The 27,361-nt window shown below is 37.8% G+C and overlaps 1 protein-coding gene across 1 annotated transcript; it reads right to left on the bottom strand.

The window, feature by feature from the left end:
* Nucleotides 1-610: 610 nt before the first annotated feature.
* On the bottom strand, nt 611-27,361 carry LOC578225 (1-acyl-sn-glycerol-3-phosphate acyltransferase gamma). The gene is made up of 9 exons (XM_030994782.1): nt 27,279-27,361; nt 15,426-15,632; nt 14,418-14,587; nt 10,643-10,804; nt 7,128-7,281; nt 6,044-6,146; nt 4,297-4,375; nt 3,682-3,895; nt 611-2,180 (listed from the first exon to the last, which is right to left on the bottom strand). Exons 2-9 carry the CDS (start codon nt 15,601-15,603, stop codon nt 2,026-2,028), a joined length of 1,215 nt encoding a protein of 404 aa, XP_030850642.1. The 5' UTR covers nt 15,604-15,632; nt 27,279-27,361; the 3' UTR covers nt 611-2,025.

The raw sequence follows: 27,361 nt of genomic DNA on the forward strand, positions 1-27,361 counted from the left end.
CAAGATACATATATGTCCTGAGTTTGGCGGTAATACATCAATTGGTTCTTGAGAAAACACGATCACAAGCAATTTTTGCATACAAAATGTGCACTGTGACCTTTGACCTCGTGACCCCAAAATCAGATAAGTTCATTAACCCTACAAGAAACATACATGACCCAAGTTTGGCGTTAATCCATCAATCGGTTCTTGAGATAACGCAATCATGACAACGGGACGTACAGATAGACGGACAACCCGAAAACATAAATAAACATCAGCTGTTTAGACAGCTGGGCCCCGTTGCACAAAAAACTTACCATTGATGTTTTAACATGGAAACCTTGATTTTGATTGGCTGTTGAGCCCTGTTACCATGGTAGTTGCCATTGATGGCAAAGTTACCATCAATGGTAAGTTTTATGCAACAGGGCCCTGGTATAAATGAATCACTTTTTGTTCTTTGTTTAAAGCTTGCGGAAAGTTTTCATTTCCTCACTTGTTTCTTCTGTTAAAATGGCCACACCCTACAAATGTATTTAAAACACCCACCGAACATCAAACTTCTTTCAAGTACATTCAAATACATTTGCAGACCTTACAAAACATGGCTAAACATTCTAGGTCATCATCAGTATTTTTTCCTTCTATATTCTATGACACTCAATATTCATTACTTATTGCATAACAGACACATTAAAAGACAAATTTGATTTCATAAAATACACATTTTACTTACTGTTTACTTTTTCTTCAAGATGCCCAAATTGCAAGGTGGCTTTCATGTATTACACTGTCACATCTCACCATGTATTTCTTAACATCATACTAAAAATGTTAATTCAATACACAATTCTGAACAATATTGGAATGCATTTATATTGTACATACTCTTTGTATCCAATCATAGGCTTGTATAAATATGATGCAATAAGCCGTGGCATGTTCTTTGTTGTTGTTGGTTTTGTTAATAATGATGTGAGCGCCGTACGCTTCACACTTCTGCATCTGCTTCTCAACACACAGCAATAAGTGGGTATGCATAGGATTATGTTGCACAAAATGAACAAATAAAAAAAAGAATTCAAAACTTGCCTCCCTCTCTATAAATCTTGATAAAATTGTGTAAACTTGGTGACATAATATTGGTTAAAAACATTTTGTTACAAGTGGATAAATATTATTTTCAAACATATTTTTTAAGATTAGTACAAAGATCAAAACTCGATCATTAAGTTTTAAAAAAAAGTACTATACATTATTATTAATTTTCACACTTAATTACAACAGAAAAATATGGAAAGACCTTGATAATATATTTAATAATGAATAATATTTATAAACCTGTTGAATACAGTTTGATTATAGTAAACAATCAATAGAACCATAGCCTGAGCTACTGGGTTCAATTAGTATCAGTTAGTGCACCCAAACAGTAAACCATAGGTAAAAGCTCATCATTATAAAATTCCCTAACACCAAACTTGAAGGCAATCTAGAGTAGTTTCAGTGTCCCATGCCTGGGGGACATCTACACACATACTATGGTAATTCAACCAAACCCATGTCAGCGAATTATGGCGTAACACACATAGAAATAGGCAACTCTATGTTTCTAAATGGCAATCCAACCTTTGTTATTAGTATTATCATACGTCGTCTACAGAAAAAAAGGCCCTTCCAAGTCATTCATTTTTCCAAAAATGGCATGCTAGTCATTTTATGTGTTGGGACATTGGCTTTACTGATTTAGCCAATTTAAATTTTAAAGAAGTTAGGAATCTGATTGGTGTGGGACATTGAGCACAGAGCAATTGTTGCCGTTGCATGTGTTCTATAATCCATCGGTTTCCTCTGGCTCTCGTCACTCGGCCGATTAAAAAATTCTTCTTTGTTCATGAGAGTTCTTTGTGGATTTGTCTCCCAATGATTGTAATGTATGTCATTATTTTCTACCAGAGCTCTTCTCAAGTTTTCCATTATAGCTCTATTTTGCTCCTTGGTCCTGTGTATTTTATTTCTGTTCTTGTGGGAGATGAAGGGTTAATCCTCCTTCTTCTCCCCTGCCGTTACCTCTGAACTGTTGGTATCCACTGAGCCATTCTTAACCCCCTGACTCCCATTGCTCTTGATGCTGCCATAAGTAGAACCTCTGGATGATACCGTGACATTCATAATGGACTTGGTGTAGGTGAACACTGCAGTAGATAAAGATCACAGAGTAGAGAGAGAGAGAGACAGACAGAGAGGGGCGAGAGAGACAGAGAGAGAGAGAGAGAGAGAGAGGGGTGGATGAGAGGATGGGGAAGAGAGGGAAAGAGAGGCAGAGGGGTAGGATAAGAGAGAGAAAGAGAGAGAGGGGGGTTGGAAGAGAGGATGGGAAAGAGAGGGAAAGAGAGAGAGGCAGAGGTGTAGGATGAGAGAGAGAGAGAGGGGGGCAAGGAGGGTTGGAAGAGAGGATGGGGAAGAGAGGGAAAGAGAGAGAGATAGAGAGAGAGATGGAGAATCATCATCATCATCATTGTAATATATCATTCTAATCCCATGCAGTGGGGATGGTTGTTTAATTTCCTTTATAAAGGCCTTTCTCTAAGCTTTCTTAGCTTCAGCCTGCACTTGGGCGAGGCCAAATACTCTTTTATCTTGGTCAAATGTTTCCACAGTTTTGCAAGACCCGCCACAGGATTGTGAGCTGCCCACCAGGAAACTCATTGTAGTACTCAATGGCTTTCTACTCTCCCAACCACACTGTCCACTCCATCTCTATCTACCCATCATGGGAGGCGCGATAGCTCAGTCGGTAGAGCAGTGGTCTCGTAATCCGGTGACCCAGGTTCAAAACCAAGGCGATGCGCTAGTGCCCTTTGGTAAGGCTTTAATCCTCATTACCAGGTGCCTCAGAGAGGACCTAAAGCCGTCGGCCGTCAAGTTGCTTATTTAGAAGCATGCTTTCTTAGCAGTCAGGTAAAATAACCACCACCACCATTCAATTATCTCCTGTGAGATTGTCAGTCCAGCAGATTGGAGGATATCAGGTTTATATCAAGTTATGGGCCCCGTCTTATAAGAGTTACGATTGATCCGAGTCGGTTGCAAGTTTGCAGTCCCCTATCTCTTATGTACATAGCTGCTGTTAATCTGTTTGTAAGAAGGGGCCCTGGGGGTGTTTCACAAAGATCCTAAGTAGAACTTAAAAATTATGGACAGCCATTGGAGTCTTAAAATGAAATATATTCAAAAGCAGAAATTCACGTATTTTAGACTTTTTAAGAATTCCACATCCAGAACATGAAATCTCCTTGATGATAGACAATATGGATGATTTGAATAAACAATTAATGCCTTCCAAAATAACTTTTACAAAATATTTTCAAAGATGCTAATGGCTTTCCATAATTTTTAAGTCCAACTTAGAGATAAGTTCAACTTAGGATCTTTGTGAAACACCCCCCTATTGCATTGTGAAAGAAACTGTGTGGAAATGATTGGAAAAGGATGGTTATGTAGCACATAAAAGTCATGGGGTTCCTGACTGACCTAAAGGTTTATTATCATTGCAGCATGAGCTAAATCCAGGATTTTGTTTCAGAATCTGAGACAAAGTTACTGGATCCCTTTAAGGTTCACTATTGCATTACACAATTCAATTAACAAATGGGACATGCCTCAGACGTGCCTCCCTACAACCTAAACACTAACCTGCATAGAGGGCGCCGACCACCAGAAGGATGAGAAGAGTTGAGCCTGATAGGAGCGTGACGAAGGCATAGTATATGAGGGGAACCCCCAACACCAAGAACCAGAAGGACATCACATACTTAGGAGTGGGTGTAGGGGGTAAGAAGCTATGCCCCCTCTCCGCATCGTATCCCTCAAAGGTGTTGTGGTCTAGGAAGTACTGGAATGTCTCGTCCTTTGGAGATTTTAAACAAAAAAATGCATGGCTGGATTGAGACTGACAAGCTGGTAACAAATTATTCAAATTGGAAAATATTCATAAAAGCTTGTATTGATAGAAAATGGCTAGTTTAACTAAAAGCAGCTGCCAGACTTATGGTGCAATATATGAGATCTATATTATCAAAGATATAAACTGTCAAAACAACATAGATATACCAGATGTTCCCACCCTCACCCAACCCCCTCCCCCCCCAAACAAAAGGAAACAATGTATGCAATGCCATGTTGATCAACTCAAAATTTGAAGAAGCAAGTTCCTCAACACAAAAGAAGATGAAATTTGTCTTTCCCTCTTTATGAACTATAATGTCACGTCCATTTTTATCCTGTTCTTTTTGCCTCAATTGTTCTTACCTTTTTCCTATAGAGTTCATGACAATACTCTGCAGTTGCTTCTTCTGTATCGGTCGGTACCTCATCAAGGGGTAATGCTCTGGAGGAAGACAAATAGAATTAATCAGAAATCAAGAAGAGAAATCAAGAGGAGAAAAAGGTGTGCGTGTGTGTCAATAGCATTTATATTGAAGGACGAATCTCTCACATGTATCAGCCTTTTTCATCCCAGGTGCTGCAAGGCATCTCATATGGAGCTCTCACACTCTGCCGTGTAGGCCTACCGTCCACCTGCCGGGCTATTAAAAAAACAACATTCCAGAACGTTGAGTTTTGAGCGAACTTGTCCCCGGCCGCAAAAAAAATTTCATAAAATTAATCTTTTCACCGTTTCGTTGCCATCTTCTGACCGTTCTCATCGGGCGCATACCGGATGTTGAACGTGCTTCTACCGTCTTCACCGCCCAGATTGACTTTTGTTGAAAATTTTGGCCGTTTCCATACCGGGCCCATACCGGGTCTCGAACGTGTGCACCGGGTTTGTAGCAGCCACCTACCAGTCACTTAGCGTCCCCTCACCGCTCGGAGCGTCCTGTGAGCGAGTCCCCGGACTGCTGATGTTATGACACAACTGCCATAAATACCCCGATTTGAACGGCAAGGGTCAGTCCGCTCTCCATTTTTCATCACCGTTCTGTAACGGGTTATGAGCGTGTTGTGAACGTGTTCATACAGTGTGACCGTTTTCATAACGTATTCATACCGTTCAACCCCGTCCTCTTGCCGCTTACTTGCAGCCGGTGCCAGCCGGCCAAAGTTTTGAACATGCCCAAAACTTTCGCCGGGTCCCACCGGGTGTAAATAAGCGCCAACGCCCTATTAACGCGTTGCCCGCTTTGATAACGAACCACCGTGTGCCCTCGCCGTTCTCCACCGTCCCCAGACATTTTCGCGCACGGTGGCACACGGTAGGCCTACACGGCAGAGTGTGAAAGTCACTTAAGGATGCCGTAGCAGAAATTAATTAAATATATATTTTTAAATAAACATCCATTTTGAAAAAAATATTTGAAATCGCTATGTATTTTTTTCATTAGGAGATAACATTTTAAAGGTACTATGTCCCATTTGCAGGCCAAAAAATCAAAAGGTTAAATTCCAACGGCATTTGAAAGATACTGTTAATTTAGAACTTCCCTCAGAACGAAAGGGCTTGAAAATGTCTTTAAGTGGAAGAATAACGACCATTAGTTGTCGAATCGACTTTATCCATGAATCATATTCTTCATATTTAAACATTCGTTTTCACTACACATATTCTTTAAACCATTTGGAATAATAATAATACAACAACAACAAATTGAAAAAGCCAGGTTATTGCTCATATTAACTATTTTTTTGATAATTTCTTATGTATTTCTTTGTTTATTTAAACTTACATGTAAGTATTTTATTGTTTTTGCTATTTTATTTATTTCTAACTATAATTCAACTATTTTGACCCCCAAAACAGGTGCCTAAGCTCTAAACAAGACCAAATAACCAATGTTTTATCTTTAAAAAAACAATGCAAAGACAAATGGTCACGTGACTTTGTAATGGTAGGTCCGATTTTCGAAAAATTTGTTTCAAAAAGATGCGCCAGACACAAAAGAAAAAAGTCATAAAATTTCAGCGCAAGATTCTTTTGCGTTAAAAAATTATCGTGGAAAATGAAGAGGCCCCCCCCCCCCCCCGGCTATAAAGGGTTAAGATAGAATGGACTTACCTCATATATATGTGGTATTCGAACTTCTTTCCACAGAGCAGGTCATAAAGTGTAGACACAGCACCATCTTTATAAGCTATTGTAGCATCTATAATATATGGAACTGGAAGAAGTACAGAAAAGAAGGGTGTCTTGAAAGCACAATATCCAAGAGCTACTTTTATTATTGTGTGAGTTAGTTTTAGAAGCAGCTTTTCCTGTGTAATTTGTAAGTTATGTTAATATGGATGCAATTTAAAGCCCCACTGTCCTACTTGTAGCTACTTGCTCCGTCTATATAGAAAACTTCCCCAATCAGTGCCTGTTGGTCCCCATGATCCTCTTTTTCTTATGTTAGTTGAGAGCTGAGTTAATGAGATAGCCACCTGTCAGTGACCTCACTGTGTGGTCTAATCCCTTCTGGCCCAGTAGTGTTGACGGTCTTTAAAAGATAACAATTCAGACAAACAATCTGAGACTTGATCATTCATAGCTTTGTCAACTAGCTTAGCATCCTGTGTTAAAGGGATAATTGAGTTCTGTTACAGAGGGCGCTACATAAAATAATTTTTGTGAGATAAGGAAAAACTGAGTGTCAAATTTGAAAGAACATTTAAATGACAAAATCATCTTTGTTTGATCAAAATTGGTTCAGAGATGGCTGAAATATCCATAAATATTACGGTTTCCAATATTTGCGACCCTCCACAATTATTTGATAATTTGAAAAAGCCGTTGAAAAAAGGATACAGTGCCTTTTACGTTGTATACCGGCCAAAGCAGATGTTGGCTTTTTGTTGGCTTTTTTCGTGTTGGTCATATTAAGCCCAACCAGCCAGCCCATGTATTGTTATTATTAATTACTTAATTAATTAACGGTCAATGTATTTTTTTTAAAGTGGAGCTGAATTGGTATGATCGTATTGGCTAAATTTCACACATTTTGGGGTCTAAAATTACCTTCATAGCAATTTTAGGTCCTCTAAGGGCACTATAAATGTCATAGATAAGAATAAGAGCAATAACCATGCACTTTGAAGGCAATTACAGTCTAGAAACAGAACTCAACTATCCCTTAAACAACCAAGCAACTACTTTTTCTCACCTTTTCCTTTGTAAGTCTGCATACAGAGATTGAAGCCTTTTGTACGCGGCATGAGGTGATGTTTTAAGCCTGGGAGTCCCTTCTCTTTAGCAAACGCCTGGCTCTTCTTGTACTTCTCCTCTGTGTACCGAGTTCCTTCGCAGAATATGAGTGTCTAAGCAAAGAAGACAGAGACATGTCAGAAACACCTGATACAAGGCCTTGATAGGAAAGTGACATCAAGGTTGGAGGACGGATTTGCATCCAAATACAGTACAGCCTGTATATAAATCCTGTTCAAGGGACACAGGAAAAGTGGTCTTCATAGGCAGGTGGTCTATGTACAAGTTCTTAACATAGTATTCATTCCAATGAGAAACACTATTCAAGGGAAACAGAAAATGTGGTCTTTATAGACAGGTGGTCACTTTTAAAAGGAGGTTTGAATGTAACTGAATGCTCCTTTCTCTGAAGGACTTGTACCATGACATTGGACTTCATGAAAGAAGATCAACTTAGAGAAGGGTAAAGCTTGGTTCTCGTTACTCCTGTTTGACTCTTTGAAAAATAAAAAGAAGAGATTTCACTCTTTTTGTAAAGAAAATATATAAAAACAATATCACAAGCAGATTTAAAGGTTAACTCTTTATATTCCACAAAAGAATCTCTGTATGCCACATTAATTTGTAATCATAGTGTAGATATGCCAAATGTTTAAAGATTATTTAACCATTTCAGGTTAAGATTAATCAATACAGGGGAGTGTTACACAAAGACTAAGATCGACTTTAACTTAATTATGGCAAGCCGTCATGCCACTATTTTCTCTCATCATTTGCTGGCATTGGTTTCTCAAGGGACGTACCAATCGTGGTCACAAATCTACAGAATTTACAAAGTTTTTTATAGTTCATTATTGAAGAAAAAAATATTATCTAAAGATCTTAATTGAGAGACCAACGGTAAGAGCAACCAGTGACATGAACAGCCTGCCATACGTGTAGTTACAGTAAGTCGAGTTTAGTCTTTGTGAAACACTCCCCTGGTGTTCACTCAAGAGTTATCTATTTACTGCAGTTGGGTAGAGAGAGACGATAAGAGATAAAATGCCTCGTCTGAAAGTGTAAGCACCCGGGCAGAGTTCAGGCAGTGAATTTTTGCAGTAACACTTTAATTTACTCTCTTCACTCACTAAAATTGCCTTTATCGGTAAGCATAAACTTTTAAGTTCTAATAATATTGACCTAACATAATCTAGACAAAAAAAGGGTCAGACTTCAAAGCATTTGATTACTTATTTACAGATAAAAAAGGGAATTTCAACCACAATTTGTTTTTCTGCATCAGAAGTGGAATGTGAAGAAAATAAGAGATTAAGGAAGATCAAAGTGCAATTTCTGTATGTTTGTACAAAAGATGAACAACAGTTGTTGCAAGTACTACAGACAAAGACATGGAGTATTTCCTAATTACATGGTTGCCTTACTTTAATCCATGATATTGTGTATTGATATTGGAGCCAGACAAGTAATACGTTTATATATAATTTATACATTTATTACACCCTTCTCACTCCAAATAGACAATATAATCATTGCATTAATTTCATACATCAGCATTTGCATGCGCTGGCCAACAACTTGGAATAACCGTTGACCTACCACCCCCGGTCTATGGAATAACTTACTGTTAGAATTTAAAAATCACCATCATTAAGTATTTTTAGATCAAAACTAATAGCACATCTTTTCATTTAACTTTAGGTTGTAGATATAAGCACATCAGGAGCTCTTGCAGCACAGTACAATATATAATTGCATGGATTCTGTGCTTTATAAATGTATACTATTATTATCATTATTAGTGCTCACAAACATAATATGTAACATTTTGGCATATATCTCATGTTTCAAATCGCAAAAAAATATATAAATATGTATTGAGTTTCTAACATTTAAGCCAACAAATTATTTTAATCTTTTTTCTGTTCTTTTACAGAGACATAATTTACAACCCTTTTATTTCTTTCTTTCCATTTAGTGTCATGTGGACATGCCCACGTAATTGATTTCTCAATTCAACCTTAAAAGGCAGTAGCCATAGGGTCATAAATAAAACGTCTGTCCAGAACCTTGTAAAGCTTCCTATTTCATTACAATTGCATTTTTTCATCTAATATCAGGTCAATGCTAAATAATAAAGTGTTATCCTATTTCCTTAATCTATTTGCACAACTTTCAAGTCATGTGGCCCATATCACCTCATTCAGATGTAAAGTATTTGTGAGAATGACTTTCACATACTAAGTTTGGAATGTAGTATCAAAGGTTAACTCACTGAGCAAGATGGAAGGAGTTTATTAAGGTGACCGTTAACCTCTTCACAATATCACCTCATTTAGATAATACATGTATTTGTGAAAATGACTTTCACATACTTAGTTTGGAATGTAGTATCAATTGTTAAACTCACTGAGCAAGATGACCTTTAACCCCTTCACAATATCACCTTATTCAGATAATACATGTATTTGTGAGAATGACTTTCACATACATTTACTTAGTTTGGAAAGTAGTATCATACAGTGTAGGTTTAACTCACTGAGCAAGATGTAAGACATTTATCAAGGTTCACAACCATTGGTAAACATATGGATTTTGTAAATAATTAGATTTAAAGGTCCTATTCAAAATTTGGGGGGATATGGCTGAAAGTAAATCTAGAGATAGGGACTGAATAATAGAGAGGGAAAGCAATTTCAGTTGTGTGAAATATTTCTGAAAATTTAAATGTTTAGGTAGTAAGAGCTCTCTCTCTGACTGAAATTTTCCTTCTTTTGTTTTATAAAATACAAAAAGGGAATCTCATACTAACAATAGAATATATGTAAACAGAGATTTAAAGAACAGAAATGCGTTTATTACACTGAGTTAGATATTTGAACAACATGCACAAGTACCTGCAAATGTATGCTCCATATTGAAATTGAAATGATTTTTTTTCAATTTGGGAGTTTGTTTTTTACTGGTATGAATGAATATATAAATAGTGAGGGAAGTGCTGACTTTAATAAATGATAATGATGTAATAGTAGCTGAACTAATGCCCTTCTGGCTGGTAACAGACATTACTGTAAACCCAGGAACTTTCACGTGCATGAAATTTTCGTGAATTTCACCAGGGATTCCGATTCGCAAAAGTTTTATGGCGCAAAATATCCCAACTGACACAACAATGAAACTTGGCAGTTAACAGAAGTTTCTCAACACAAAAATGTCTGCACTACTTATAGATACATGTACTTGCGCCCTCTATATAGCGAACAATGCTTAATCAGTGACCATTTGTCCCCCATAATCCCCTTTTTCTTATGTTAGTTGAAAGCTGATTTGATGAGATAACCACCTGTCAGTGACCGTGCAGGGAGGTCTAATCCCTCCTGGCCAAACTAGTGCAGTGGGGCTTTAAGAGTTCATTAAAGTTTCATGTTGCATTATAAGTGTCTGGTTGTGCAGGATTCTGACAGACATACTTACCACACAAGGATAGTGGAATGTGGTGATGTTCTCAAAATGTTTCACAAGAGATGATTTGTCCCTTGTGTAATCTCTGTTGACAAAAAGCTGCTCGGTGAGGTAGAAAGACCAGCCAAAGAAAGGCACATACTTCAGTTCATTCTTCATTAGACTCTTGGCCCCCTACAATAACAAAAAGAAATGGAAATTAGATGTAGAGAGGTAAAGTCATCTCCCCCTACCTTGATGTACATGTAGCTGGACAAGTGGAATCTGAACCAAGAAAGTCATGTGCTGGAAAGATTTAAAGGGTGATCTTATATGACATACATGTACAGTGTACAGGAGTGATAGTGAGCACTAAAAAAAAGGGGGGGGTTCCCCTCAACCACGCTCCCCTTGAGTAAAAAAAAAAAAAAAAAAAAAGGATTTGAGGAAATTCCCCCCCAACATTTCCCCCTATTGAGTAAAAAAAAAATGGGAAATAATAGGGAAGAAAAAAGAAAAAAAGGGGGAAATCGGGAAGAACAAAACAAAAAAAATCAGGAAAAAATATAAAAAATCAGGAAACCGATTTGAATCAGGTTTTTATCAGGCCTGACTTAGTGTATTCACCTTTTTTATACTACAAAAATGAAAATTTCCTAATATGCCTATTGACTATTGGTTCTTATTGTTATAACTTCCATCACTCAATGGTCACATCATGAAACTTCACATTTTTAAATTATGTACAATGGTGAATGAGATACATTTGACAGAATTGCCCTAGAGGTAGGGTCGAGTAATGGCAACAGGAACAAAAGAAATAATAAGCAATCTATTGTGGTTTCATATGTTAGGATTTTCTTTAATATTAGGTATGTACATGTATCACATGAAATCATCAAATCAAACTAAAATCTGGTCCCAAATTTATGCTATATGTCCATTTTTAAACCATCAAACTTTAGTATTTAAAGCTTATCTGCCGTAGTTTACAGGAGGGATTATACTGCCCTGCAAGGTCACTGGACAGGTGGTTATCTCATCAACTCAGCTCTCAGTTAACATAAGAAAAAGAGGATCATGGGGGACCAATGGTCACCGATTAGGCATTGTTTGTTATATAGAGGGCGCAAGTAGCTACAAGTAGTGCAGTGGGCCTTTAATCTAAGAATATTTACTAAAAATAGCTTTATCTTTTCTTCCTTCTTTTAAATAAATAATTTAAACAGGTGCATTTCTCAGTTTGAAAAACTGAAGATAAATGAGGCTTGTTTATGGTTTATATCTGACCCAAGGAGACTTGTTACAATTTTTAAAAAAACAGAGCAGCCAGTGCTGGAATTGGATAGTATTGGAATTAGAAGAAAGTTTCTTACAACTTTCAAAATCCTCTTACGTGGATTTTGTATTTGGATGAATTGCTATGACGTTTATATATACGTTTTCTAATGGATCCGTACAAAATGGCAGAGCTTGATGGGCTGGCAGAGCCCCTGCCAGGGGCCCAGGCTGCTCTCGAGTTTATTCAACTTTCAAGAGAGAAATTGTCTTTAAGAAAGAAAGAGAGGTTGTTTCTAAAAATGAAATGAAAGGGCTGTTGTAATTTTAGAAATAACCTCTCTTTCTCTCTTTAAGACAATTATATAAGATGGAATGTTCAATCTGAGGGTTTTTAGTGCACTTTGAAAGGAGCTCGCAATGGGGATGTGCATTTTAAATTTCAACTTTCATGGGATGCATTAGAGGTTTTATCGTTCTTGTAAGTCAAATAGCCCTTTCATTTCATTTTAGAAATAAACTCTACTCCATCCCGTGATATTTAAATTGCACTGCCCCTATTGTGTGCTCTTTTTAACGAGCACAAAAAGCCCTCAGATAAAGCAGCAAGTAGCACAAACGCCCTTTATAATACTGGACACAACATTCAATGGGATGATGCCCACATCATTGAGTTTGAAACACAATTCTGGTCAAGAATGGTAGAAGAATCCATCTGCATAAAAAGGATTTATCCTTCTCTGAATAGGGATTCTTGCTATACATTGTATTGGCAGCTAGGCTGAAGCCGGGGTAATAATACATGCGCCTCGGAATAGCATTTCTAGATAGACAGTGCTATAGAAATGCCTAATATTATTAATATTACCTTTCTTCACTCCAGTGATCTCAAGCAGCAGACAGCAAGAAATTTTGTAAATAATAAAAGGTCCACGGGAGTGGTTGTTAAAAGCTTTAACTACATAAAACTCACACTCTCTCCAATTTGATACAACAAAAAGTTGTCTTGGGAACCACTTCGGTCTTTTTGGATGGGGTACAGGGGGAGAGCCTTTGCCAGGATTCTTGGGGGCGGAGCCCAATGAAGTTCTTGAATTTTTTTTAAAATTAGGAAATAGTTGTCACAAGCAATATAAATTGTAATTTCCTCCTTGAAATTCACATAGCCCCTTTCAATTAATTTTAGAAATAACCTCTCTTTCTCCTTTAAAGAAAATTTTATGGAACTGTTGTTTTCGTATTGTTGTACTTTCGTCCGCAGACTTCTTTAGCACATGTCGAGCCAACTCCTCGGAAATGTCATCTGTAAGCGTAAATTTAAGTTTCATGTTCTTCTTTTTTCTTTGTCTCTCTCTCTCTCTCTCTCTTTGCCTTTTCCTCCACCCTCTATCTTCTTCCCTTTTACATTATTCTCTCTTTCTCTTCTCATTTTTCAATCCATCATTCTCTCTTTTTCCCATTTTGTTTAGTTCGCCCAAACAAGAAGGGCCGCGGCTGATTTGCCCCCCCCCCCCCCCCCCCCCCCCGATCAGCTAGTAATTTATACCTTTCTGCACGTGATATGCATTACTTGCACTGGGATTTGGTTTCCATCCTATCTAATACGTAGCCGACAAAACAAGCAAGACATAAGGTCATTAATTAAACACCAGCCATCCTTTTTCAGATTCACTTCTAATTGTTTAATTATTATATCACAAGGGGCACACAGACTTGCAGCAGCTTCTTTCTGCAAATATCTTGCTAATAATCCTCTTGAAGAATACAAGATGGAGAACAAAAACAAATTGGGGGGAGGGGGGGTTATCAAAACTGCACACGACCTTTCAGGGGATTTGCAAATAGTTTTGTTAAGGTGACTCAACTGTGAATCTTTTCTAAAATAATGCCTACAGTGTATAAATAAAGTCATCCATCAAGGATAATTAAGTTGAATCCTGCCCCGTTTACATTGATTTTGGTGTTTCTTTAGTGATGTAGAAGTGGTCCCACAAAGCTAATGATCTACAGCTGAATAAACCACTCGTTCGTTCATGTCTCCTTACAGTAGATCAAGATTAATGTATCTTGATCTTCAAAGTAGTTGCTACAACCGGCCGCGTCAGACACTTTGCCCCTGAGCGCGAGATAGGATTCTTGTAGCGTGCCCCCATTTAAAACAATTATATAATAACAATTAACATTACATTTAATTAAAAGTATGAAACTATTAAAATTACTCTCATGTTACGGGAAAAAATATTACATATATTATGAATCAATTCATTTGGTAGATCCAGTTCGATGGCACAAACACGGCACTACTGGACAGAGATCCTAATAATTACAGAGCTTGGTCTTGTTGCTCTGTTCGCCAGCAGTTTGAGGATATGGAATCCCGTGGCACATTACTCAAAAGAGTTTTAACAAGCCAAGCTTAATATACCGAGCCTATAATAAGTAATGTTGTGCATGTACCCCCCACCCGATCGATCAAAAACTCAAAACTCAGAACTGAAGAAAAAAAGGAAAAAAACCCACTAGAACTCACCCTTAGCACATTACACCTCTCTGCTACCTGCCAGGTAACTAGCCAGTCTACATCTTGTCTGTGATTCAGGATCAGGACTACATGTTCCTTTCCGATCAGCTCCAGCTCCTCATCCTTGATATAAACATGGACCTCTGACCCGGACCAGTAGTCTATCAGCCACAGGAGCTCTGTTTCAAAACGAACCGCAATGTAGCAAAATACTCCATTTACATGTATTAGCAAAGGTTTCCAGCAAAAACATATTTAGCAGATCAAAGGTTCAAGGGCAAATTTGAGAGATGGTCTAAAGCGAGCCCAATCACAACAAATTGAATTGTGTACAGGTAGACGGTAGAAGAAAAGAAATCTGAAAGAAAATCTTAGCAGCTATTAGTCTTACGACCAAAGAATATGAAGAAAATAAATGATAATATTATAGAGCATATCTTTTATAAATGTAATGCTTCCTAGGAGAAATTATTTAATTATTTAAACATATTTGTTTTGTGGCTTACACCCAGTAAATAATATTGATTGATCGATCTGTATTGAAAAACAATTCAGAAAAAATCTTGGAACCAGCAGGTTCAAGGTTCCAAGATTTTTTCTGACTTGTTTTTCAATACAGATCGATCAATCAATCTTATTTACTGGATGTCTATGTCTATGTCTATGCTGGTACTTGTCAAAAGCCTTTTTAGCAACTAAACAAGGATATTGTGGTGTGGTGTCTCTCATAGTGGTCATGATTGATTAATTTGTGTAAGCCATTAATATGTTTAAATCAACTGCCTTCTCATTTCTGCAGTGTATTCTAACCCTTTCTGTTCACAGAGACCTCCTTCAAAGCCTGAAGGGCACAATTTTTCACAAAGGATGCGCCTTTCCAGCAAAAGAAATACACAGGAGCAGAGAGAGAGAGAGAGAGAAGCTCCAAGGAGATTACATGAAAAGAAAAAGATGAAGTGATGCAAGAATATTCCACCAAATCACAAATGGAAAATGAAAAAAGAGCAGCCGGCTTACCATGCCACATCATGGTGATGATGAGACCATTTGCCTCTCGGTATAACCTCTTGCTGATTGGCCATAGTAGCAGCGTAAAGCACTGGCATGTCGTCACGATGAGAGCGCTGAGCACAAAGACGCAGCAGAACCAGATGTGGACCAGACTGGATCGCTTGATGGAAGAGACTAGGTCCATTCTTGAAGGTACTGGTGGTGCAGGGTACTCTGTCAAACAAACAAGTCAAACAACTGCACATCAATCATAGGCACATTGAAACATATTTTGGCATACTGACAATACATATTACTGGATTTCTAAGTAGTTATGTAGTACAGTCTTGGCATGGTACATGTATAAGTGGTCAGTCAAAGTGACCACTGATTTTAATTTTAGATATGACACTTAATAGTGGCATGTCGTACAGACACAGAAAAAACATTATTTAAAAAAAATCTTTATCCTCAGAACTTTGTGTAGTTTGCCAAAAATTTGAATTGAAACATATATACAACTTCTGCAAAATTACTTAAAATGAACATGATAATGCTGTACATGTATTTTCAATAAACTCAGTAAAAAAGGAAAACATCACCAATTCGTCCTTGTTTTCACGAAGTGACGGTAGTGAGGAAAATCGTAACGCAAAGTGAATGCATTTTTTTTCCACTACCGTCACTTCGTAAAAACAGCGACGAATTACAGCATTAGTGCTGTAGTCAAACGTTTAACCGTCCGGTATCCGACCGCCCATGGCACTATTCGTTTTCAATTGGACGGTTTCGTTTTCCCGTTTTCCCGTTTTTGTTAAGTTAAACCGAAAACCGTCCGGTTTTGACTGGCGGTTAAACGGAATTGGAGATATCCGTGATGTTACAACACTAGACAGCATGTCACACGGAAGTGACATGCATCATGATGCAAGTTACACAGACATCTCTGAAATCAGTGCTAATTTGATGATGTTACATCGATACTTTTTCAAGGTTTTAATTGAATATGGTGTAATTCATCAAAACACAGGGTATCAATTATGGACCAAGCTTTGTGATCAAATTGCAATTTATTTGATTAAAAACTGACATGTGTCGTATGAACAAAACCATGTCTTACGGACAACCTCATGATGTACATATATGCTTTGGAATCAGTTCTTCAAAGGAAGAACAAACCAGCAGTGGGCAGTTGACTATCAAATGAACAGCCTTTTCACACAGTGGTAAAATTCATTGTATCTTAAGCTGTTTAGTTTATAGTTTCATGATACAAACACGCAATATAAACGCCGGTCAGAGCAGGCTGCAGATACGAAGTCCGTATCTAAGAGGCAAGACATTTTGTGTGGGAAAGGGTATAACTGGGCGGAGCTAAGACTGGGCGCCAATTACACACTGTAGCGCACGCCAATCGGCCTGATAGTAAACACACAATGTGCAATGGCCCTACTGCGCATTTAAGAGCAGTGAATCTCGAAACGATCGCACCAACATTTTCGGTGTGTGAATTGATGTTGTATGTAAAGCTGATTAGTTTAAATCTCTTTAAACTAATCAGCTTTAAAAAATATTTCCCATGTGTGAAAGCGGGGGTATTCCAAGCAAATATCTGTCTCATGACAGCAAATACATGGTTCAAAACCAATGGTTGCCAGGGACTACAGATAAACATCGGTGAGATAATGCTAAGTTACCAAAACCAAAACTTGTTTGTAATACCAGCATGGTGAAAAGAGAGCCATGGGCAATTGAATGGACTATAATACCATTAAACTACATGTACATGTATACTTCAGATTAATGACATTATGATATCAGAGATTACTATTAATTCAGGGGTGATAGTGAGCACTAAAACAAAAATAGGTTTTTTGTTTTCCCCTCAACCACGCCCCCCTCGAGTAAAAAAAAGAAAAGAGGATTCGCTGGGAAAAAACGGCATCTAACAACATTCCCACCATTCGAGTAAGAAAATTGGGACAAAATTGGGAAAAAATTGGGAAAAAATAGGGCAAAAGTGGGAAAAAATAGGGCAAAATAGGGAAGAATAGAGAAAATAAGAGGGAAATCGGGAAAATCATAATAAAATATGGAAGAAGAAAAAAAAATTGCTGAAAAAAAAAAAAAAAAAAAAAAATCTGGACTTTTCTTCTTTTTTTCTTCTTTTCTTTTATAAATCGGGAAGAAAAAAAAAAATCGGGAAAAAATCAGGAAAAAAAAAATTAAAAATTGGGAAATCGATTTAAATCAGGTTTTTATTAGGCCTGTTAATTTCAATGGCTGCATATTTCTCACATCAAAATTAGGGCCCTATTCAAAATCCATCTCTACCTTATCAGTCAAAATTCTTCATGATATAAACATGTAGAAATCTGAGTTTACAAAAGATTTTTCTATTTTTTCAGGATCTTGTTAAACATACACGGTAGTGATTTAGCAAATAGGCATTCAGGCAATGTTTGTTCATTACTTCTACCTATGTCCATGTGTATGAACAGTTTGTAACACACACATGTAGTGTATGCTGGAAGCACAAACAAAGTGTAAATTGCAATTAAAAATGGCTAAAATTCATTAGATTGATTGTTTGAACCAGTAAAATAAAAACAAACTCACAAAAACTTGCTGGAAGTTATCATCAATAAAACCACAACTCTCATTTCCACGTACATGTACATGTAGTGTGTTAACCTGTATTAAAGCACATGGTGTAGGGCCTGCTTACCTCGATTTCCTTATCTTTCTATGCTCATTACATGACATCATCAGCAAACACTAGTTAAATGGTATGATGTATGCCGAGATACCCAAGTGTATGTCCTATTCAAGAAAGGTCGTCAGAATGAAGCAGCTGTGCAACTCCAGGATTGTATGGTAGATATCAAGAATTGGTTGACTCATAATGGTCTTAAAGATAAAGCCAGGTGAGTTCTGGTCATGTGATTGCATTGTGAAAGAAACGTTGTGGAATCAATCAGAAAAGGTTGATCATCTAGCATGTAAGTATTGGTGTGTACAGCAAGGTTCTGGAATCATCAAAATGATCAGAAACTTGGCTCAGTCTTGGTAAAATAAAAAACACTTTTAAAGGTAGGCTTTACTACTTCAGCAAGAAGGGATTAGACCGCCCAGCGAGCCAGCGAGGTCACTGTGACAGGTGGCTATCTCATTAACTCAGCTCTCATTTAACATAAGAAAAAAGAGGATCATGGGGGACCAACAGGCACCGATTGGGGAAGTTTTCTATATAGAGGGAGCAAGTAGCTACAAGTAGGACAATGTGCCTTTAATACACTGAAAGATGTGGGACTACACAAACATGTGGCATAAAAATCTGTCCCGATTCTTATGCTGTTCCATGCCATATTTAGAATATGAAGGCATTTGAAGAGTCATGCTTTTCAAGATTTTTTTTTTTTATAAAAATCTTCCACACTTGCATAATAACAATAATAATGCTCACAAATTATTGTTCACCTCTTCCCAGAACCCAACCTTCTCTTTAAACTCAATGAGGATGAAACTGAGGTCCTTCACTTTAAAAGTAAATTTAGACAATGTAAACAGATCGATACCATTTCATTTGGTAACACTGTCTGTAACACACTCTGCTGACTCAGCTCGAAACCTTGGAGTGAGACTTGATGAACATTTCACAACGTCAGCTCATGTGAATGATCATATCTGCAAATCAGCATTATTTATTTTGCATAAGATTGGGCCAATTCGTCCCTTTCTTTCAAAGAGGTCCACATACCGGTAAAGACTTGTTCATGCTCATGTACATGTAGTTTCTCAACTTGACTTCTGTAATGGTATCTTATATGGTCTTCCTGATAATGAAATTCAGAAGTTGCAAAGAATCCAGAAACTCTGCAGCAAGGTTGGTTACTCGCACTTGACTTCATGATCACATTAGCCCAGTTTTTAGAAAAAAACCATTGGCTTCCAACGAATTGATTTTAAGATTTTGACACAAGTGTCTTGTACATATGGAAGGATTACAGGCCCTGATTACTTACAACAATTGATAACAAAATATTGCCTGGCAAGAAACCTTCACTCTCAGTCAAAATCCTTGTTAGTTCCTCCCTCAATATCAACAAATTACTATGGCGCGAGATCCTTTCAACTGGCTGCTGCAGAGTTATGGAATAAATTACCTAGTCATCTTAAGCAGGTTGATACAGTAGAAAATTTCAAGTCTCTTAAAGACATATTTTTGTTTGTTTGTAAGAATAATACAATGTTATGGCAAGGTAGTTACCTGTATTCTTTCTCTTCTCTACCTCATGTCTGCTATTATCCCTTATTTTCTTTTTTCTCAGGGCATAGGGACTTTAATTTTTTCTATATGCGCTATATAAGAATGGTTTATTTATTACTCAGCCCCTATACAGTTTCTACCAAAATTGATTTGCACATGTCATTTACATACATGTATATGTAATCTTGAACATTCAGCATAAGTTTTGTAGGATTCTATGAGAATTTATTTTCTATCATTTTACCAGAACTCAAGCCTATCTTTAATAATAGATACTTGCCAGAATTTGGAGAATAAAAACTAGGCACAAGGCCTCAACACAACACTTCAGCTCAAAAATTATAATTTTACATAACTCAATGAAATTGAAATTGACATCAACTTGAAGGGGATTTAATTACACATCATGCGACTGGTGATTTGAGGTAAACTATTACTTAAAACTTAAGTTATTAAAACTCAAATTAATGGAGCCATGGACTTGAGGGACAAAACAGAGAGAGAAAGCCAACAGTCATTGTAGTCAATATATACCCAGAAAGTGACGATTGTGACACATCTTCCATGTTGTATCGTCGACTCAACCAGAGAAAGTACGCAATACCGCACATGCGTACTTTCTCTTCGCCATGTTGAGTCGACGATACAACATGGAAGAATCGTCGGGGTAGGACGAAGAATCACCTCCTTTTTCTCCATCGAAGACTTCTTTAAATTATAATACACCAGTTTACAGTTACAACAGTGGGATGCTCTGAAATGGGCACCATTTTAATAGACGGTAAACAAACTAGGCCTGAGTCATCACGGGTTTTGCCGAACCCGGGTTTGACTTGAAAATTTCGGGCGGGGACCGGGTACCCGAAATTTTCACCACTGCACTGACACTAAAAATCGTGTGCATGCAGCGGCGGGAGTTAGACTAAGTTGCTGTTCTAATAATGCGACGGAAAAGACAGTTACTGCTTTCAAAACAATAAAATAATCAATGGAATTAAATTAAGATGCTTTAAAAAATAAATGGATATCGTTTCAGTTGACGGTAGGTGTTTTTATCGCTCTAAAATTGAGGCTGCAAGAAAGGAATCACGCTTCGTGGTACCGATCGGGTGCGTTCAGAAACGGAAGTGGAAATAGATCTATGACCCACTGAAGACAGAGCAAGAAAATGCCACACACAAGACTAAAATGTTGATCAGACTATTGTAATTAAATCGTAATACTAAAGGCATTAATTTAATTGTCAAAATATATCCACAACGTAATGGTTTACCCTTGATAGTTTGATGAAGGAAAATAAATTAAAGCTGTTGAAATATCATCGAAGTGCCTTTCGTTCGTTCTAAAAATGCGTGTATAACGGCAAGCAGAAGTTACGAGTCGAGCTTGATATGCACGTTTACATTCCTACACCGTCATCCGACCTGATCGGAACAATAAGCATTAAACCAATTAAAAAACATCACGGATGACTTTAAGGGACTCCAATTCAACAAAATTATCGTAAAATAATTATTTGCTTTGACAAATAATACTATAGATATTCATAATATCTTACAGAAATAATGATATTTCATTCATGAGCTACGTACTCGATATCGAGTTCAGCTAGCCATCATTTTGAAATGAGACGTATTTGTCATGCAGTAGACTGTAGAGGGCAGTATGCAGAAGAGAGAGGAAAAAGCGCGGGCCTGAGATCACGTGATATTCACGTGACTATTACGTGATTTTTTTTTTCCCCCTCTCTAGCTGCGAGCTGCCGCATTCTGCGCTGCATGCATGACAACTACGTCTCATTTCAAAATGATGGCTAGCTGAACTCGATATCGAGTACGTAGCTCATGAAATATCATTATTTCTGTAAGATATTATGAATATCTATAGTATTATTTGTCAAAGCAAATAATTATTTTACGGTAATTTTGTTGAATTGGAGTCCCTTAAAGTCTTACGTGATGTTTTTTAATTGGTTTAATGCTTATTGTTCCGATCAGGTCGGATGACGGTGTAGGGATTTAAACGTGCATATCAAGCTTGACTCGTAACTTCTGCTTGCCGTTATACACGCATTTTTCAGAACGAACGAAAGGCACTTCGATGTTATTTCAAGAGCTTTAATTTATTTTCCTTCATCAAACTATCAAGGATAAACCATTACGTTGTGGATATATTTTGACAATTAAATTAATGCCTTTAGTATTACGATTTAATTGCAATAGTCTGATCAATATTTTAGTCTTGTGTGTGGCATTTTCTTGCTCTGTCTTCAGTGGGTCATAGATTTATTTCCACTTCCGTTTCTGAACGCACTCGATCGGTACCACGAAGCGTGATTTCTTTCTTGCAGCCTCAATTTTAGAGCGATAAAAACACCTACCGTCAACTGAAACAATATCCATTTATTTCTAAAGCATATTTATTTGATTATATTGAAATATAAGTTTGTGAATTCCATATTTTTAGTTCTATATTTCAAAATATCAGTGTGAAATTTAATTTTGAAAAACCCGAAACCCGAATACCAAAAACCGGGTTTCAGCTCGACGGTCGGGGCCCGGGCGGGGACCCGTTTTGACTCAGGCCTAAAACAAACCACTGCCCTCTAGAGTCAGTTCACGCGTAAATTAAGACGGCGGCCATGCAAATATGATGTGAGCGCACACAGCGCAGCTCGCAGGCAGTGACGCAACAACATGCGCATCTGAAAACATTGATGACACTGCCTGCGCTGTGCGCTCACATCATATTTGCATGGGCGCTATCTTAATTTACGCATAAACCACTGACCTCTAGATCTAGAGGTCAATGGTTTGTTTACCCGTAAATTAAAATGGTGCCCATTAAAAAGGCCATAGGCCTAACTCACGAAGCAAATATATCGTTTATCCATGTACAATGAGTTTACGAGCACCCATTGGGTGATCAATCTAGCAAAAAAAATCCCAAGTAACGCCCCCGGGCGCTGATCCAATCAGAAAATTGATGCGTAAATCAGCTTGACCTTAGTTTGACTTGGGCGGCTACTTTGCTCTTCCGTTCGGGCTTACGATCGACTCCTCGGTTTTCCGAACGATTCCTCGGTTAGGTTTTCGGGTTTCGGATAATACCGGCAAGTTTAATGACCGTGGGAAAGCGAGCCAAGTTATGCGCATTGCGGCATGATTTGAGTTCATGGAAAGTTCAACTGCGCGTGCTTCGCCAGCTCAAGGAACGCAGTCTAGTCATTGGTGTTATAATTAGCATTGGCGAAATGAAAATCATAATCTAATGGAGGAGATTAATTATGTGCAATATTAATTGTCATGATGATTGGCACAGCAGGTTCTTCCATTCATTCATATTTTGATGTTGCATGTACTTTTATCCTTCCTCTCACTCTCTCATCCCTTTTCTCTATCTGAACTTGCTACTTTCAGATTTTCCTTTTCTTCTTCAGTTCTGGTCTTTCCTCTCTATTTCTATTTCACTCCCACCCCCTGTCTCTCTGTCTGTATCTCTCTCTCTCTCTCTCTCTCTCTTTGCTCTCTCTGCCTCTTCCTCTTCCTCTTTCTCCCTTCGTCTCTCCTTCATCCCCTCTGTTTCTCTCTCACACTTTCTGTCCCTCCCTCCTCCTCTCCACCTCTTTTCTCTTATGATGATGTTTTACAGTACAACATTCTATAATTATATGTTATTTTTATCATATTTTGTGGGTTGCACAGGAGCAGGGTCCATGTCCCGCAACCTGGGTGTCATGATTTCTTGAAGCCATGATAGCTGATGCTCCTACATGTATGTAAATACATACATGTATTAATACATTTAAATATCAATTTACCAATTAAAATGGAAAACAAGTTCATAAACATTAGACACGATTGTCGTAATGAGCTGTGCTGCTCATAATTAGGAAATGTATTAGTTGTACAAAGCAAAAGAGATGACTCAATGAGTGCGGACAGGCGCGGATCCAGGGCGAACGGACTTTGCCGCCCCCCCCCCCCCTCCCCCGCAAAAAGAGAGAGAGAGAGAGAGAAAGAAGGGAAAGAGGAGAGAAAGGGAAAGAAAGAAGAGGAAGAAGAAAAGAAAAAGGGGAAAGGAGATCGGGCGGCAAAAGGGCCTTGCCTCCCAGCTGTTACCTCCCCCTCCCCCCCCCCCCATCACAAAATAAGAGAGAAGGAAGGAAAGGGAAAGGAAAAAGAGGAGGGAAAGGAAAAAGAGGAGATAAAGGGAAAGAAAAAAAGAGAAAGAAGATAGTTAAGGTGTAGATTGGGGGGGGCACTGTCGCACTGATGGGGGGGGGGGGTTGGGCTTGGGGAAGGGGGTGACAGATGCCCCCAAAATATAATTCAAACGTGGTTTATTTCTAATTCGATACCGGTGATTTACAAATATTACTAAAATGACATGATTTTCCTAGATTTTTTTATGAGTGTTGGGAAATGGCAAATTCCTAAATAAGGAAAAAAGAATAGTGACCTGCCTTTGTCACAAAATAATGAGGAGTCAAAATGTGCTCATCTGACCGTAATTAAAAGCCTATATTCCCTGAGCTTCTGTGTGCTCCTCCCCTTGACCCCCGCCGGGGCTTCGACCCTAGACCCCACGCTAATTTACGTTACGTTGATCGTTTCTACCCCCCCCCCCTCAAAAAACAAAAAACAAAAAAAACACCAACAACAACATCAACAATAACACGTTTTTGCTCATTTCGCCACTGCTGGGTCACCATTACATACCAATATTTGGCTTGCATAATTTCAAATCCCCCCCCCCCTAAGAAATTCTGGATCCGCGCCTGAGTGTGGAGGTATATGTATGTATTGATTGATTGAGTTTTATTCGACAAGCTTCGAACATACAACATTATACAATAATAACAAATCAACAAGTCAGCTTGAACAGGATAACCCACGAGAGCTTATTTCCAGTGGGGTCCCTTACAGACATATATAAAATTAATAAGTAAAAATAGTCATATTTACAGACAGATAAGAAAAATAAAAGAATTACCTTTTAAAGATAATAATAATAACATTAAACTGATGATAGAAATGATAATAAGTACAAGAAGAAAAGGAAGAAGGAGAAGAAGAAAAAGAGGAGGAGGAAGAAGAAGAAAATAATGATGAATTAGTAGAATTTCTATAACGTACGAAAACATAAATATATACAAAATGAAAAAGTATGAACCGGCAGAAGAATACAAATTTCAATCACATGTCATTCACTTCTCCGACTGTCAAGTATTAGGTTTTCCTTTAATTTCCTCTTAAAATGAGCATAGTTTTTTTTTTGAGCTTTGAAAATTGACATCCAACACAAGGCCCCCCCCCCCCCCCCGCTCTCTCTCTTTCTCTCTCCTTCTCTCTTTCTCTCTAATTATTTATCTCAATGTCATACCCCCTTTCCATCACATCTCACTCTGATCTAATATGAAATTGGACTGAACAGGAAAAGAATGACCGCATCAAAGATGTATGCACTTACATAAGTTATACATTTAATGATACCCTCCGACATCTCTGAATAACATATTTGAATACATAGAGTAGAATAGAATAGAAATGGTTCTTATTAGAAAGATCATCGCAGCCAATGGCTGAATTGCGATCCATTTCACAAACATACAATTGCAATTTAAATTGAAATAACACAAAATATGACATAAATCAAAAATCAAACATAGACCCCCGATAGGCATTTAAAAAGTCATTGATCAAATTCAAATTTTTGTTAAATAAAAGACAGAGAAAGAGAGAGGTGTAGAGGAGGGAGAGTTGGAGTGATGATAAAGAGAGAGAAAGAGAGGAAGAGAGGAAGAGAGAAAAAGAGAGAGAGAGAGAAGGGGGGACGAAAGAGTGAGACGGAAAGAGAGAGAGATATATATATACATTTATGAATATAATAAGCGATGACTGAAAGCATAACATTGATAATAATATGATACTACACATACAAAAAAGAAATATTAAAAAAATAATTACCAAAAAAAAAAAGCTGCCCCCAACCCCACTAATTTTTTTTTACCCCCCCCCCCCCCCCCAAAAAAAAATGCAACATTGTTACTGAAAATAATTTGGGAAACTCAATTATATAATACTGTCAAACGATCAAAATCCTCTCAAGATTTAACCATTTTTATCAAATTTGTCAGTTTTGTTAGCAAGTATACTAACCTGCCTCTCATTTATGAAACTATTACTGATATGTTATTTTATTGTCATATTACAACTTTCCATTTCGGACTTGTATTTGCATTTATTTATTTGACAGAGTGCTTTAATTATTTGACAGAGTGCTTTAATTATTTGACAAAGTGCTTATTATTTGACAAAGAAATTAATGTAGGAATGGAGACCACCAAATCTCGGTTGAGCACCCTTCGGAGCTTAGTTAGTTCCTGGTGTGTTTTTACAAAACGCCGAAATCATATTGCCGTTTCCCCCAGGCCAGGCAATTTCCCCCAGGCCAGGCAGTTTCCCCCAAGCCAGGCCGCGCAAACGCGTAACCATGGAAATACTACGAACGCTGACCACAACCAGTTCAAAGTACAACATAGACGCAGTCACAATCAGACGTAAACACGGCGAACGATTTCATACGACACTCAGCTGTATGGTTCGGAATTATTACCGAACAAAGGAAGCAAACTTCGGCTCTGACGCCCTAGCTGTCAATCATACAAAAATGGATACCAAAAACACTGAAATTTCAGGCTTTAAACAGGTGACGCACTTTACACATAGGTGACGCACACATGGCGTTCCATACACATGCAAACGAAACGTGAACGGACATTTCAGGAAAAGAATCAAGTTTGTACCTTAAATATGACTTTTTTGATAATTTTTCTTAGTTAAGTAAGACTTATACTTAAGTGAAATACTTAAGTGAAATACTTAAGTGAAAAAATCATTAAAAATAGAGGGTTTGACTGAAATATCACAATTTTGGTATTGAAAAAAACGGAAAATAGTATGCTCTCTCGTCGCACTCAAATTTGTAACGTTAAGCGAATGGCGGGTCTTTTACATCCAATCAGAAGGAACAAGAACGTTGATTCGTGGGCGGGGCGCGGGCGGGTAATTCAAATGAGGCGGAGACCGATTAAACGTAACTGCGCAAGCGCTAAATGTAAGGAATATTGCTTCGTGTAACTGTTAGACTCTAAGTCTAACCGTAAACTAACTTTTAGTTTATTTCAAGTGGCCAGCCAGATGCCCAAGAGGAGTCGAGCAACCTAGTTTTTTAGTAAGTCAAAATTGTAATTACTCCCTTTGCATATTTTGAGATAATGTCACCCAACCCGCTGTTTGAATGTTTTCCGATGCACCCGCTGAAGCTCCGACGACTTCGGCATCGGCGTCGGAGCTTCCTGGAGTTAGCTCCACGGCAGAGGCAGCCGCCTGGAATATTCCGACTCCCGCCTCACGAGAAATTCAAACACCCACAATTCTGTACACTCCAGTAGGTCTAGTCCACTAGAGTCTAGTAGAGTTATAGATCAAACTTGAGATGTTATACTTCAGGCAGTATAACCCTAGCTCCTATGAAAATTAACAGAACAATTTAAATATAGAATTATAAGCAAAGATTTGTATAAATAAAGTTTAGGCAGAAATTACCTGGCACATTCGGCTGCTACACTGTAGTATTGTAATCGTGCGTACATATAACCATACACATGTTTCCGATAGTGCGCCCTCAA

This window comes from Strongylocentrotus purpuratus, unplaced genomic scaffold, assembly GCF_000002235.5.
Source record: "Strongylocentrotus purpuratus isolate Spur 01 unplaced genomic scaffold, Spur_5.0 spur5_scaffold_21, whole genome shotgun sequence".
Lineage (NCBI taxonomy): Eukaryota > Metazoa > Echinodermata > Echinoidea > Camarodonta > Strongylocentrotidae > Strongylocentrotus > Strongylocentrotus purpuratus.

Excerpts from the sequence above, each read along its gene's own strand:
- LOC578225 (XM_030994782.1), bottom strand. The coding sequence starts at position 15,603 with ATGGACCTAGTCTCTTCCATCAAGCGATCCAGTCTGGTCCACATCTGG. Across the intron at positions 10,805-14,417 it reads AGAGGTGTAATGTGCTAAGG|GGGGCCAAGAGTCTAATGAA; the intron begins GTGAGTTCTAGT and ends TTGTTATTGTAG. Across the intron at positions 4,376-6,043 it reads GAATACCACATATATATGAG|AGCATTACCCCTTGATGAGG; the intron begins GTAAGTCCATTC and ends GTCTTCCTCCAG.